A 16,165-nucleotide genomic window follows, 5' to 3' on the forward strand; every position below is an offset into this window, starting at 1 on the left:
ATGCTGCACAGTTTTTATCAGAGGCAGGGCTTGAACATATGCTTATTTCTCAGTTAATTTCATTTCCAGATTCTTCCTGTTAACTTTTTTTGGGGGGTGGGGCAGGGCAATGAGGGTTAAGTGACTTGTCCAGGGTCACATAGCTAGTAAGTGTCAAGTGTCTGAGGCTGGATTTGAACTCAGGTCCTTCTGTATCCAAGGCCAGTGCTTTATCCACTGTGCCACCTAGCTGCCCCCCTATTAACTTTTTGAACAGAAACTTCTCAGTGCATAGGAGTGTATCTCTGCTTCTAATGAGGCTGATAACAAAATAATGAAGCACAATGATGACCTGGTTTAGAGAGAGTTAGAAATTTATGCCAAGAAGCATCATTCTCTTTTGGAAAAGAAACTGACCTCAGATTCAGTAAAAACTAGGTTTAAGTCCTACCTCTGATTCAAATGGATTATATGCTACCTTAGTCAGTACACTAAATTTAACTCTAAGTTTCCTAAACAACACTCTGAGACTATAATTTGCAAAGCAGTTGATAATTTGCATTGGTAGAGGGAGTTTCCTGACCTAGAGTTCCTTACATCAGTGTAATCACAGGACCAGTTCAAAAGCAAATGCATAAATAAATGAAGGCTTACTATTTTCCCCACCCTATCAGGGAATTTTCTCCTCTATGTCCTATTCGATGCTGAAAATGTACAGCTGATACAATAAATTACCTTCAGCTGAGACTTTCTATCTTCTGGTCTAAACATGATAAATTCCTCGCCCCTGCCTTCCCTGGCTTAGAGCCAGTATTTACGGATTTAAAAGGCTTCCCTGGATTTGGGGTTCCAGGGGAATAAATAGGAATTAGGAGCGGTGAATAGAATAATGTTGGCAAAGGGCTTTCCCACCAACACTGCTGCATGTTGATAAGACTGAAAGATCAAGATATGGCATCGATAATTTTACTACAAGGAATGAAGTGTTGGTCATGTCTTTTCCCAAGAGGTATATATCAAGATTAAAAGTATCCTAAGATAAAGCTTCAGGGATAACCACTAATGGAGAATGTATGCCATAGAGGAGAAAATTTTAGATTCTGAATATCCAAGTTAGAAGGTCATTTAATCCAATCTATACATAATTAGGAATCCTCTTTATAATATCCTGACAATGAGGTCATTTAGCATCTGTTCAAAGAACTCTTGTGGAGGGTAAGTCACCACTGAGTATACACACACATAGTCATCTATCTCTACATATGTGTACATATAATACAGATACATACATATACATGTATGTATGTGTGTGTATATATATATATGTGTGTATATATATATATATATGGGCATACACATGTTTACTACCAAAAATGTTTATAGGGGAAGTGCAGGGTTATGTGAGGGGTTATCTGCAGAGGCCCAGGGGGAGCTGGTGAACCAAATAAGTATAAAGAAACAATTTACAAAAGTCAACTGTTGAGTTGTAGTTTATCAGCCTGCCCTATGAAGGAATTATCTTACACTTTTTGTTTACATAACAAAAGTATTCTAAGATCTAATGAATTGCTTAATCTTCAATATTTTCCCTTTTTAGCTGTTACCTAATTCTTCCTTTCCCCCATCCCTTAAATCTCTCCTGCCTCCCATGTTATATATAAAATTACATATAGCAAGGCATCATGAGAATATTCATGCAACCCATTAAGCTGTTCCTTGAAGTCTAGGAGTCTGCAAAGCTTGTTTTAAGGAAAAATTTTAAGAAATTATTACCCACTCCCTTATAATTTGTTCAAGTTTCTTCAAAATATTTTCTAGCTGACAAGGCAACATGATGCAATAGCATGCATTGAATTGGGATTCAGAGGACCTGAGTGTAATTCCTGGTTTTACCACATCCTACCTGTGTAAGACTGAATAAATCAACAAAACTCTGGATCTCATATTCCCATCAGTAAAATGAGGGGGTTAGGTTGGATGACCTCTCAAGTTCCTTCCAACACTATGTATTTGAGCATATGAGGCACAACCATAGATCAATGCTTTTGGTTTATTTTGGGAGGAATACTGTACTGTCAGGAAGAACTAAGCATTCAAAGCAGAGGATCTAGTCTGCCTCCCCCCACCCCAAGGTATCCAGTTCAACATTAGTTTGGGTAAAGGAAAAATTTGAGGTACCATGCTATAGTGGAAAGGTAACTGGCCTAGGAATTGGCTGCAGAGGCAGCAAGGTGGTCTGGGATTGGAGTCATGAAGACCTAAGTTCAGATATTGCCTCAGACACATGCTAGTTGAGTGTCCCTGGGCAAGTTATTTAAAAAAAATCTGTTGGCCTCAGTTTCCCCAATTGTAAAATGCAGATAATAGCATTTAACTCACCCTTCCAGCATTGTTGTGAGGATCAAATGAGATATTTGTAAATTGCATACACTGTGCCTGGTACATACTAGACATTAAATAAATGCTTGTTTCCTTCCTGGAAATTAACCCCAGCTCTACTTATCAAACTATTTGGTGATCTTGAGCAAGTGGTTTCACCTATCCAGGTGAATTTTCTATTTAAATGAAGGGTTTGGACTCATGCCCTCTCATATTACATATGAAGAAAAAGAAACCCATTAAGGTTAAGTGATTTGCCCAGGATCCCACAAGTAATAAGTGTTGGGTGTGGGATTTGGTCTAGGCCCTCACGCTTCAGGGGTTAGTTCTCTTTCTACTCTACTACATTTGTCCCCATGGCCCCTCCTTGATTTTAGCTTCTTGGTTGTCTTTCCATTAGGGAAGACAGCAGGAGCAAAAGAAATGATGAGCTGTCTTCTGCTATTGTTAAGGAAAAATGTATCCACACTGAGATCACGGATTCCTGTTAATTTGTGGGAACCTGAGCAATAGGTCATCACCCTAGTGCCTAAGACATTAGTGCTGACCACAAAAAGATAACCCACAAAACTGAGAGGTTTGGATCGAGTGCTACCTGTGATCCCTCATGGTTCTCAGATTCAATTATTCAGTCAAGTGATAAATATTATTAGCATGGTGGTAGGGAAGTGGTGAAAATGCTCAAAATTGTTTGACTACATCATGTACTTTTATGAACACAATGCTTTGGTGTAAAAGTTTGCTATTTGGGGAGTAAACTTTTCCAGAGAATACAGCTATCCTAATGATCACATTGAGAGGAATCCCATTCTCTCTCTCTGGTATGTTAAAGACATGAAAAAACATCCTGCTGAGGATGCTCTTCTAAGGTTATGCCCTTAGATTACATAGTACTCATTTATTTAATTTTTTAAATGGCTATTGAACAAAGCTGACACCTCGTGACAGAAGACGGTGAAGAAATAGCATTTTATTTCTTTACAAATTTGTAGCCAAGACAATAAATCACTCCATAGAAAAAATTTAAAATGGATACAGTGTCTATGACCATTCATAATGGATGGAAAGGTTAGTACAAGAGTGAGAACCGCCTGTTATGATGTCAGATTGCAGCATTTTGCCAGGCACGACAAAATAAAAATGAATTCCAACTCTATGAATGTTGGTAACTTAGAATGATGCCTTGCTCTTGGACTTCAAAGGTCTACATGGGCAACCAAGAGACAGGGAAATAATTTTAGTGTTCAGGTCTCCCCTAATATCACAATATGGATTGTTTTCCATGGAATTAGTTACCTTTGCAGAGATCTGAGCACAATGACAGGGGGCTTTGTGATTTTGATCATTGAGTTTCTGTGTGTTGTCTTTGGATCCCAGAGCACCCAGGAAGGCTTTGGCCATCATCATTTCAACATAATTCTAGGTAATCACCACTAGCCTTCTTTAAAGAAACTGTCACTAGGGAATGGATACAAACTTGAGGTGTTAAACTATTTCCCCACACTCAGTTGGGATATAGGATTATGGCACTTCTTGAGTTCTAGATCACCCAAGCCAAGTGCCCAGATTATCTCTTCTACAGAAGGAACAGGGCAGCTTCAGTAGCAATTGTCCTTGCCCCATGTTAGAGCTATTTTCCCCGATTTGGTTCTCCAGTCAAGTTTATAAGAATTAAATGCACCCACTGCTGAGATGACTTGAAAGAAATTTGACTCTGAAAGGCAGTATAGATGAGTTCGGGGAAGAGTGGGAAATGCTCCAGTTCTTAGTCTAGGGATAACTTTGTAATCTTGAGTCACTTTATCTCTCTTTGCTTCCATTTCCTCATCTTTGAAATCAGAATACCTATCTTTCCATCTGTCTCAGAGGGTATGTTTTAAAGACCAGTAAAATCATAAGCTTGATTTCCAAAGGACTGGAGGCAAAATGAGGCTATGAACATTCCTAAGTGTTCTGGTTCTGAACCAGAATGAACTGGGGAGAGGATGTTGCAAGTATTGTTCTTCTGTCATAATTCCAGCCTGCTCCTCACCAAAGCTGTGGTTATGTTTAACTTTCAGATAAGATGATAGTTGACTCTTTCCTGAAAAGTATGCAGCCTGAGTGGGGCTGATGGGCAACTTCTCCCCTATTGCCTCCTCTGGTAGGAGGTGGGGGGAGCAGAGCCTGTTATTTGTGAAAGCAACTGGAGCTCTTGGAAGGAAAGGTGCCTTAGTGTCTCCTATTATGTTATACCATGTGGTTATTAACATAGGTTAAACTATTTCTAACCTAGGAAGTAACAGGAAGAGTTTCTCATCTCTAGGAGGCACTGAGCTTTTATAAATAGAAGTTTAATAGCTCAGTCGGGAGAGTCACTGTTTCATGGCTTCTCCCTCCTTTCATTTTAGAGATTTCTGTTTCTGGCACACTTCTGAGAGTTATTGGTGCTCAGAGTTGCCGGTTTGAGACTTTTATTGTTCAAAGGTCTAGTAAAATGTCCCATAATAAGCTCCATTGTGCCTGTTAAGACTAAAGAAAACACTTTTTTTGTTGTTGTTGTTTACCACAACAAGGAGATTGCCATGACAGAAGTTATGTCACTAGGTAAGAAAGTTTCTGGATTTATCAACAGGAAGAACTGCCCTAAAGTAGTGAAAGTGAAGGAGGTGAATGATGTAATAGCTTGGAAGGGGATAAAGATGCCAGGACCATATATTGTCACATACAAAAAAGAGCCTTTAGAAGCAAATGATTCCTAGAAGTGCTATTGGTGAATCAATTGGCTGCTGTTTGTGATAATTAACTGGGCTTTTCAAAATCATTTTTCTCCTTATGTTAGATGTCATTTTAGAAAGTCCCCAAAATGTTGATATTTAACAAATCATTTACCTTTATTCAGCCATAGAAATAAAAGACTTAGTGTGGTGTCTTCTAGAGTAAATCTTATGGCAATTAATAAAATTCAGTTGTTGTTTTTTTGTTTTGTTTTTACTGACATTTTTTCTCAGTATTTGTATCTGTTAACCTATTTGTTTATCTATTAGCTTCAGTGTGTCATACTTCCATGACTAGATGTAAAAGCAGCTTGAAAGAGGTGGCAAATGAAATACAGAAATAGGAGGAAGATCTACAATTGAAAGAGTGAAGAAAGGAGAAAGGCCTCTTACTTGTCACTGGAAGGGAGCCCACAAAAGCCTATTTTTGACAACCAGTTTAGTCAGAACTGAGGTAACCCTGCTCTTCCTTAAGGAAGGCATGCAAATTAGCACTGGCCCACAGGTAGAAAAATGGGCCAGATAAAAAAAAGCAATCATACTGTTGATCAGTTAATGATAAATAAAAGTGGAAACAAAATCCATGACTATCCACTGAGACATTTCCTCAGTTTGTTAATATTGACAATAGAGTGTGAACATGGCATGGGAATAATGGGAAGTATTTCATGGGCTGGTAAATATTTGATATGCAAGGAAATGGTTTGGGTGGGGCAAGGAATTTAAAATCCATTTGGAAAATTTCTTTATAAGGGATATACTTGGGAAAGGTTATGTGAGGTTCTACAACAATTTTCTTACTTTGCCACAAAAATGAGAAGCAATGTTGGCAGCTCCCTCTTGCCCCAAATAAAAACATTAGCCTCCTTTCTGAGCTTTTGTGATGTCCTGACTGATGTTTGATCTTTTACCAAAGATCTTGATGCTAAGAGATAGCATTTTTGGCCTGTTGCAATATATGAATACTTTAATAATGCTTTACTCTACAACTATAGAAGGGAATTCTATAGAGAAGTATGTAGTAGGACCCAACAAGTTGTTAATTTAGGATATGTTTCAATAGCAACGATTCACCTCCTGTTTTGTATATACAATCCCCACCCCCCACCCCCAACTACCCACACCTTTTTTTTTTTACAAATACAATTCCCTTTTTCCAATCTTTTTTTTTTTAAATTCAAACAGCTGTTCATTTATCACACAAATGGTTGTTCCTTTTTTGAATGAATGTGCTTGCTGGAGGCACTGAAGACCAAGTTTTCAAACATATCTTAAACTAGTCTTTGTTGAAATTTCATGGAATATTTCAGTCACTTTCCAAAATCAAAGGTTTCCTAATAATATATCCTTTTGATCATTTAGAACTTCAGAACCTTGAATACTGAATATATTGTTTAACAATACATGACATTTAGAACTAGCAACCAATTCAAGACAATATATTTTAACTGAAAAAATATGGCTAAGGAGCACTGAACTAGGTTTTAGGAGGCCTGGGTTTAATTTTCAGATTAGCCACAAAATAGCTATATAGTTTAGGCTGAGTCATTTAATTTGGGGGGGGAGGTTATCAATTAGACCAGACAGATTTCAAGGTCCTTTCCAATGTCTTCTTGATGAATGTCAAGAGAAAGAACACTTCTTTCCTAAGATATTTTTGTCTGTGGATATAATTAATATCTGTAAAAAATACTATTTTATCAGCAACATGCATTCCTTTAAAGAAAATAACCACATATATGAAATATTTTAAGAACCTTGGAAGAAAAAGTAAGCTTAAATGCAGTAATGAATTGCAGAAGGTTCTTAAGGGCAGAGACTGTTCTTGGATTTGTCTCATCCCCCTTGCACTTAAAACAGTGATTTGCACAACTTAGGGAATGGATGTTTGTGAACTTTAAATGCTTATTGAAGATTGAATTGTATCATTGAAGATATCAATTTTCATTTTTTATTCTACCCCTAGAGCCTAGTACAATTCCTTGAACACAAGTGATGCTTAATAAATGCCTGCTGGATTTAGTTAGTTGAATAAATCAACCACTATTAGGCAATTTTTGATGGCTGCTTTTCATTGAATTTGGAGCTTATCCTAAATGATTCTCTCTAGATTGAATAAGGAACAGTTTATATTTCTAACACTAACTCCCAGTATTCCTCACTTAAAAAAACATGCAAAAGAAATCCCTGATTTATAAATCAGTTGGGGAGTGATGATTTTCACTACAAAAAGAGCTTTCACTTTTCAGAATTCATTATTGCATTCCCTTAAATTATAAGCTCCTGTCAGGCATTTAAAACATGATTTAATTTACATGACCTCAATTTCTACACAACAAATCCATTTGGGATAAGCAAATGGATAAGCACCTGTCATGGGACCTGAAACTGAACCCTGCTGACATTTTCATAATGCACTTCTCTAACTTGGTTCAGTGGCAAATATGTTTATTGGAACCCCAAAAGGATTTCTTTACTGGAAAACTCTTTATGAAATAAAATTATAAAATAGGGTATTCAGTAGAAGTACATGTGATGTTAAAGCTCTCCTTTTAAGCAACTTTGCTATTCAATAAGCTTTCATCTTGATTTTCTGCCTTTAGACCATAGCTGCTTAGATTTTTGGTGTTTGGTGATCAGCATTGGTCTAATTGAGACTGAAAATCATGTTTGGGCCATGACAATAAATAATAATCTTTGTGATTACAGGCTCTTGTCACTGTGGAAAGTGCATCTGTTCTTCTCAGGAATGGTACATTTCAGGGGAATTCTGTGAATGCGACGACAGAGACTGCGACAAGCATGATGGCCTCATTTGCACAGGTGTGTAGGTCCAGATTACCCCCTCCCTTGTTCTGAGCAGCAGGCTGCAAAACTGGTAGATGAAAATGTTAAGCAACAAGACCACTCCAGGCACAGTCTGTCTCCTTCCATGCATGGAAGGCAAGATGTCAAATTTATCCGTTGACGTGAAAGTGACATTGAAAGTGGAGGGGAAGGAATATGACAGAATAGGGGTACGATTGGTTCCTAAAAAAAGGATAGGGTAGACAAACATTAAGGTATAAAGTGTACGTAAATCAGTGATAGGAATCATCTGAGTCATTTTTAAAGGATCCCAAAGCATTTTAACATGTGGCAAAATAACATGTGGCAAATGGAAATGATGATGGTGAAGATCCTTGCACTTTGGCCCCTGCGTAAAGTTTATCTATCTCTCACATTTTTCATAAATTCAGCCAAGGAAGATGCTGCTGTTGGATTGATAGAAGTGGGAATAATAGGGATGAGGAGGCAAGTTGCCATGATAATGGTACAATGTCTACTGGAATGACAGGAGTTTTAGAGTGGATTTACAGCTTTGAAAGCAATAATGACAGATCTAAGGAAAAATGGGGCCATTTACACCTTCCTTCACCTTCTTCTCCTCATAAAAGAATCAAAGCTGTCTAATGGGGGAAGGAGCACAGAGCTCATTTTCAAATGGTCTTTGCTAATATACCCAGTTCGTCAACTACTCCCTTTATAACAAATATCAGGCATCTTCCCACGAAGGAAATCTTTATGTGGAACCGGCTCTTCCTGTCCAATGCAACTCAATGTAGTTCCTCTGCAACCTATTACATCATTTTTTTCTGTAACTGTATAAGTCAATTTTATCTGTATATTCTATCTTTATTAAATATAAGCCTGCTATATAGTTTGTTACCTTTATTGAGAGAAGAGGACCAAAAGATGGCAATGGAAGCCCAGCTGGCTACAAAACCTGATGGAATAATTACAATAGTTACTCTTTGGCTGATGACTGTGCTGGAAAGATGCCATTAATTGTTTCAAAGAGCCAGTTTCTTTTAGCTACTTAGTCAAATGTAAAGCATTCTACACAATAAGACAATCTCTAAAGAGCCAATGGAATGGTTTTTATTATGGCTTGTTACGTTTTATAACAACACATTTTAATGTAATACATTTCAATTATGATAATGATTCCCCTGTTCATTTTGTTCTAGGCAATGGAATATGTAGCTGTGGAAACTGTGAATGCTGGGATGGATGGAATGGAAATGCTTGTGAAATTTGGCTTGGGGCAGAATATCCTTAACAATTACATGACAAAGGACTAAGTTCTTGTTTTTTTAGGCCATTAGAACACATAAATGCACAGCAAACAGCATATAATCACCACTAGGGCTACTCAAGCAGACTATTGTATGTTTTTTCTATTTCTGAATGCCTGAGTAAAATCTGGGTACCCATTAAAAATGAGTCTAAGCAGTTTGTGATGGAAATAGCACAAGAAAGGGCTTTCTTACGTAATTTGCATGGTTGTCAGCTCTGAACATCATTACACAATGAAAACCACATTAGGCCTAATGAGGCAGAGACATCACAGATGAAACTGCGAAGCTATTGATCAGACACAGACTATATTGTGTCCTAGTCTGAACTTCTAAATGTGAATGATAGAAAAGTCAACTCCATAGTACATATAGTCTGTGGCAAGTGCTCACAGTGACTACAGAATGCAATCAATCCCTTTCAAAATCAGTCAGTTTCAACACTAAGGAAACTTTAAGCTTGTTGTTTAATTTTCATATTTACAGAACTAAAAATTCATGTAAAGAAACCCTTCAGATGCAGAGAGTAATTAAGAAAAATGTACATTTTGCAAAGTTTAATAAATAATATCATGACGTGACTGTACTGTTTGTATCTATTGATCTTTAAAAAACAAGGGAAATCCACGATACACTGCTAAGTTGAAAATATCTGATTAATAGCTAGCATTTATATTAACACTTTAAGGATTGTAAAGTGCTTTGGAAATGGCCAAAGGGTATGTATGTGTGGAGATGAATTTTCTCAATACGTAAATTTTTTCTTGATAGTAAATTAAGGCATTTAGAGGACTCTGACTTGATAGCCTAGTGGTTTAAATGACTTATATGCCTTTGATGATGAGTACTTAGTTACTGTGAAAATAGAATCATTATAAAATATAATTTGGAGACTATTATAATCCACTAGCATCAACCCCTCAAGCTTTGATAAGGGCAAAATAAAGGACTAGTACAGGTTGAATAGCAAATACAATTATTTGTATTTGTAATAGTATGAAAAAAATTATTTCTTCTCAATGATGAAATGAAATTCCCATTGAATTATTGGGATGTTCCTAATTTACTTACCATCAAATCTAATTGTGCATGTCAGTACTTGCAACCTTTTAAAATTCAAGGATAAAAATGTTTATATATATATATAAAATCTTCTGATAAAATTGCTTAAATTTGGTAAAGTAATTTATATTTGTAGAATTGTCATAATATTTAGGGAAAGTTATTTTAATGTTTCAAAAGATGCCAGTTTAAGATGCAAATTCCATTATGAGTATTATAGGCATCTTCGAGTCATGACTGGGGTTTTAGAAGTGATATCACTAAAACTTAGGAACCATCCCAAAAATGAAGAGGAAGAGCTAGAGCCAAAATCACCTGACTTCTTGGGAGATCATTACAGGGTTGATTTTTCTATTTGTTGTAAATGTACCATAGCGTTCCTGTACATTGATGTGTTTGTAAGTTCTCAATTGTTGAGCCTAAAATGGATTAATAGAACTTTCCCAATTGTTTCCATATCCTTGTTTGAGTCAGCTGCTATAGAAGCTTTTTTAAAGGTAGGAAGGGAAGTTAGAATCCAAGGAAAGATTTATGCCTCCATTTTTTTTTCTCTTTTCTGTTTTGATGTCACACTCCCAAACAAACTTCAATGAATATGTTAACTGGTATTTTAATGAAAGTGGCAATGAGATGCAGCAAGAAGCAATGAACAGAGAAATGGCCTCATAGCCAAGAAGACCTGGGTTTAAGTCCTTCCCCTGACATATAGTGGATCTGAGACCCCAGGTAAGTCATTTAATCTTTCAGTGCCCCAACTTGACTAAGACTATAAATTGTCAAGAGGGTGCCAATCTATACTGGTCAAGGGACTTTCCTATGCCAATGAAATTGTAGGTCTTGTACATATTCTATTTAAAGAGATATAGAAAAAATAGGAAAAGCATTTGTGTATTAACTATTAGTTCCAGTATTTGAGACTTTTTTCACTGAACCACGTGTTAGTAATTCTCCAAGAAAGGGTTGTTGTTTTTTTCTTGTCAGGTAATATTAGGTATACTTAATTTTGTTTGTGATTTTTTATTTTTCACTCTATCCCACTATAAAACTAAAAAAATGCAAGCCCATCTATATTAATATTTTTGCATGAGTATCAAAATTGTGTGTGTGTGTGTGTGTGTGTAATTTCGGCTACTGGATAAACTATTTTAACTTTAAAGATCAGGACATGTTTTAGCTAGATGCTTTAACAAAGTGGAAAAGGGTTGTTTTTGTTTTGGCTTATTAGCTACAATGGGGGTTAACTAAATTATAAAAAATAAAACAAACTGCTTTCTCATTAGATGTTATGTAATTAATTAACAACTGGTTAATAGTGAAAACATTATTTTTTAAATATCCATTTTCATTTTCATGACCAAAATTCTTATAAAATCATAATAAAGGGGGAAAAGTTGTATAATTTAACTTGCACATGACAACCATGCTTATCTTGTGGTGTAATATAGGGAACCCATCTTAATATCTGAATCCATCACAGGACATGTAATTAAGCTGTGATGGCTTCAAAGAATATGAGCTAGTACATCACATAGTTATAGATATGGCACTGGTAGAAATGAAGAGGATCCTCATTCCTTTCTCAAAGCCAAATTCAGGGTGAGACTGGGACTCTATCTTGATGCTGGGGGGAAGTAGTCCTGCCATACAAGGGTAAAGGCTTTTTTTCTGCCAATGGGTATGAATAAGTGATATAAATAGGGGAAACCAATTCAATTTCAGTGCTTACCTTCTGAAAAAAAATACTTCATGTTCAAGTCAGTTTAGAGGAAACATTATGAGTTCTACACAGCTATGAAGATGTAAGAAAACACTATTGTTCCCCCTTGCTAAAAGTCAGAGTCCCACAATCTTGACTTTTTGTTTGTCTGCTTTTCTGGAAAATGTTAAACGTTTATCCTTAGCCATTCTTTTTATACTATAAAGCTTCTCTCTAAAGCATATTTACTAAAGGTAATGTTTACCCATGCCCCTCACTGGGTGTTCCACCTCCTTTCTGGGAAGGTGTTTGCCGAGAAATCTAAAGTGCATGTATTGGTTTGGGGGAGAAAATTCAATGGAGTATGTCTGTGATTGCAAAGTGGAACAAAGAGTTTGTTACACTTAAAAAAAATACATCCCAACACTAGTATTAGTCATGATGAAAAATACCATGTATTAGGGATTTAGAAATGAATTAAGCAACTGCCACAATGTGCTCAAGGGGGTGTTTATGGGGAAACACAATAACCTTATTTTGTCTTTCATTTCAACTTTGTTTGCCCTGTCACTTGACTGGTAAACATCAGAGGGCCTAGGGGGACTTGACTATACATACCACTGCATTTGGAGGTCTTCTTTCATTCTTCTCAAAATGATGGTTCTCTTATTGCTTTAAAGTTGGCATAATGCAATAATAGAATTCCTAGGGACTATCAGACAAAAAGTCATTTAGATGATAAATGGAACAAGTATTTCCATATAAATGATATTTCCTATTTTGGCCAGGCATGTTTTCCAAAAGGGAGCTAGAAGGAGATCGAGTGGGGAGGTGTTTTGTTTGGTTTCAGGAACAAACAAACAGAAATGCTACAGCTGGTTTCATAGAATCTTCCAGTGGAAAGTGACCACAGAGGACATCTGGCCCAACCCCACCTAAACATTCATCCTTAGCCTGAGGTTGAAAAATAAATCCACGTTGGTTCCCTTTATATTCTCTGTGTGGTCCAGCTCTGGCCTCAGTTTTGTAAAATGTGAGAAATTCAAATCAGAAAACTTCTTCTCTGCATTGATGCTATATCCTAAAAAGAAATTCATACAGGCGTTCTGGACATATTTAACAATGGACAAAATGGGGGCATATTCTGAATGGTGGGAACAGTACTCCTGCTTAGTTTGTCTACTGAAAGGTGGACTGATTGTATCACATCTCTGCAAACATTGCCAGGTTTTTTTGCAGCCAAAAAACTGTTTGAAAAACAGTGTGGTTGGAAAACAAAGCTGGTGCTGGAATATTTAGGTGATAGGCATTATGGAAGCGGGGGTGATTGATAATAGTCTCTCAGCAGGGGAATTGTGCAAAGCTGTTAAATAAGAAACCAAGAGAAATCAAAGCTCCCACAAGACACACATGCCAAAGGAATGGGCAACTATAGAAACTTGATGTGTAAGGGATGGATATGTACGTAGAAGTACAAGACACACAATCTGTAAGTACAAATCGATTCCATCAGATTTACTATACAGTACTGCGGCAGTAACATTTTTCACTTAATAACAGCAAACTTAATTTGGGGAAACAGAATGGTGAAATCTTATCCTGAAAATAGCAGTAGAGAGGTATTATCACGGAGCTGAAATTTTCTTTGGCATGGCAAAGGGGAAAATCGAGTTTACCAACCTATTTACATGACATGTCTCTATATTTGTGGGTGGTGCAATGTCATTTTTGCACATTCTATTTCTTACATAAAGTTGTTTGATGTTTTTCAATATGCCTTTGTATAAATATTTTATTCAATATGTTGCATCTGTGTATACAACAAATGATAATAAACACAGAAACTGTACAATGCAGACAAACTCTTTGCATATATGTATGTAAATTTAGTAATACATACCAACAGTTCTTGATACACAGGGCCTACTGCATGCAGTTCACCATTGCCATCCTCTTCCCATGCAACAGATGAGACCAGACCCAAAATTAAAGGCCTAACCAAAGCACAAATGACAAAGACCCCCTCTGATCTAACTTGAAACATATTTTAGAAGAAACTGTTTTTAAGACATCCACTCATAGGAATAAACACCCTTTTAGACAACCCATAGAAACAGACAGACGAACTAAAAGCAAAGTTGTTACAATTACAAAACATTCTAGTCATTTACAAATTCAGCTTTACTTTTAACCAGTCAGTGGGATTTGCAGAGCAAGAAGGACCCAGGAAATAGAGTTTAACATCTAAAACAATGGGTATGTTCATGGGAATAGGGGAGAGTGGGAATTGAGCATATGGTACTTAGAAGCCCCCCTCTCTTTAAAATCCCATGTTTCACTGTGTTCGCTTTGTCACAGCCCTGAAGGACACCGTGTTTTCCCCTCCCCACCGTATTACAGGAGAATGAGCTTCACAAAATATTCTTCACCTTCCAAAGTTAAAGTCAGATAGGCTCACCCTGCCTTTGAAATGGAATTAGAGAAATTAAGAACAGGTAAAAGAACCACTTTGTCTATTTGTCATTTAGCATCATCCATGATACTCTACTCAAACATTATACTTTTATTTATTAAAACTGATTCAAATATGAAAATTTCAGAAGCATAAACAGTTCATTTATACCAAATCAGCTAAGCAGGCCAAAAGTATTAAACAACACGTAAGGGCTCTTATGATGCTTAGTGTGAAGCAATGACCAAAGAATTCACCAGTAAATACATTGAAGATGGGAGAAATGGTGACCATGTCATCCATCTCTATGAACATACTATCAAAAGGTCAGGACATTAATCCCACATAGAGTTTTCAGGCCTGAGGTACAGATTGGTCATAATTACTTCTTCTGAGAACCAAAATTTAGGTTTCCTAAGCATACACAATTTTCATTATCTATTGACTCTTTGACAAGTTAGACACTAGGTATTTTGAAAAATTTCACCTTTAATAGTTGACATTTTATATGGCATTGTTATCCATTAGCCAACTGCTATAACCTCTGTCTTAAGTTGGCTACACTGAGCTCAATGAGCAGCCCTAAGTGTCATCACCAATAATTTGCCCCACTCCTTCAAAAAATAAGAAAAAGAAAAAAAAAAGATGAAGCTAAAAGCTGATTTTCTAATGAGTTTTTCCTTTGTTTTTGTTTTTTTCATCTATAGCAATTCAACAGACTGTATTCTGAGATCAAGGCAAGGCACCTGTAACCAAGCCATTTGTGGGCGTACCCCAAAGAGCTGGGTTAGAGGTATGTACTGGTGAAATACACAGTACAGGACTTGGCATGCTGAGCTAAAAAAAATACTTTTTTTTCTAATTATGTCCAGTTTAAAAACTTGTCATTAAACACCAAAAATATTAAAGTCTAATTTATAACTAAACTTTGCATTGCTGCTTCAGAAAATAACACAACAGCCGCCTTGCCCATGCTCTGCTGAGTATGAGTGGAACGCAGCCAAAAATTGGGATGGTGTTAAGTTCAGTTCATTAAAAACTGGAAAAGATTATATTTGAAATGGATTTAGGTAGCGCAATTCTTGTTAGTCATAATTATTGTTTTTCAAATAATGAAGATTAGTAGATGAAAAATGAGCCTTAATTCAGGCCTACAAGGCCTACAGAGTTCTTTGGACCCACTTTCTCAAAAACCAGTGGGTCTTGCTCGCTGGGCAAGGCAAATGTTACCATTACCAGTAAGCTTGTGATATGTATAAAACACACACACACACACACAGAAAGAAACTATAGGGGGATGTCAAACACTTATCTTAGAAAGCTTTCCACTGGTCATGTTTGACACATTTCCCTCCCCATTTATGCTGACCTCAGGAGCACGGTATCTGATATTAGAGCATATTCATAATTTAATCAATAGTGTAAGTCAACGACAACAACCTTATTCTTTATAGATGCAATTTATAATTATAGGTTTAGAAGGCTTCCTGATTCCCTGATTGCTTTCCAAACTCAGCTACCTGCAACATTTAAGTTTTAGAGAAAACACAATCCCTGCAAAAGATCACGGACAGTGGAAGCGAGCAGCCTTGTAAAAAAAAAGGGGGGGGGGGGAGAAATCCATAATAGCACAGGGTTACAGCGTCTAACTAGAAAGTACTCAATATTATTGGTGTGCTACAAAATTGAACTTAAACACATGGATTTTGCTGAAACTGGACTC

General features: G+C 36.6%; 1 protein-coding gene across 1 annotated transcript in view; it reads left to right on the top strand.

The window, feature by feature from the left end:
• The window catches only part of ITGBL1 (integrin subunit beta like 1), a 387,564-nt gene extending 371,508 nt beyond the window's left edge, over positions 1 to 16,056 (top strand). Inside the window, exons 10-11 of the mRNA XM_043998720.1 lie at positions 7,824 to 7,937; positions 9,125 to 16,056. Of these exons, the coding sequence (XP_043854655.1) occupies positions 7,824 to 7,937; positions 9,125 to 9,216 (206 nt within the window). The 3' untranslated portion in view covers positions 9,217 to 16,056. The remainder of the gene's footprint in view (positions 1 to 7,823; positions 7,938 to 9,124) is intronic.
• Positions 16,057 to 16,165: the final 109 nt, after the last annotated feature.

This window comes from Dromiciops gliroides, chromosome 3 (genome assembly GCF_019393635.1).
Source record: "Dromiciops gliroides isolate mDroGli1 chromosome 3, mDroGli1.pri, whole genome shotgun sequence".
NCBI lineage: Eukaryota > Metazoa > Chordata > Mammalia > Microbiotheria > Microbiotheriidae > Dromiciops > Dromiciops gliroides.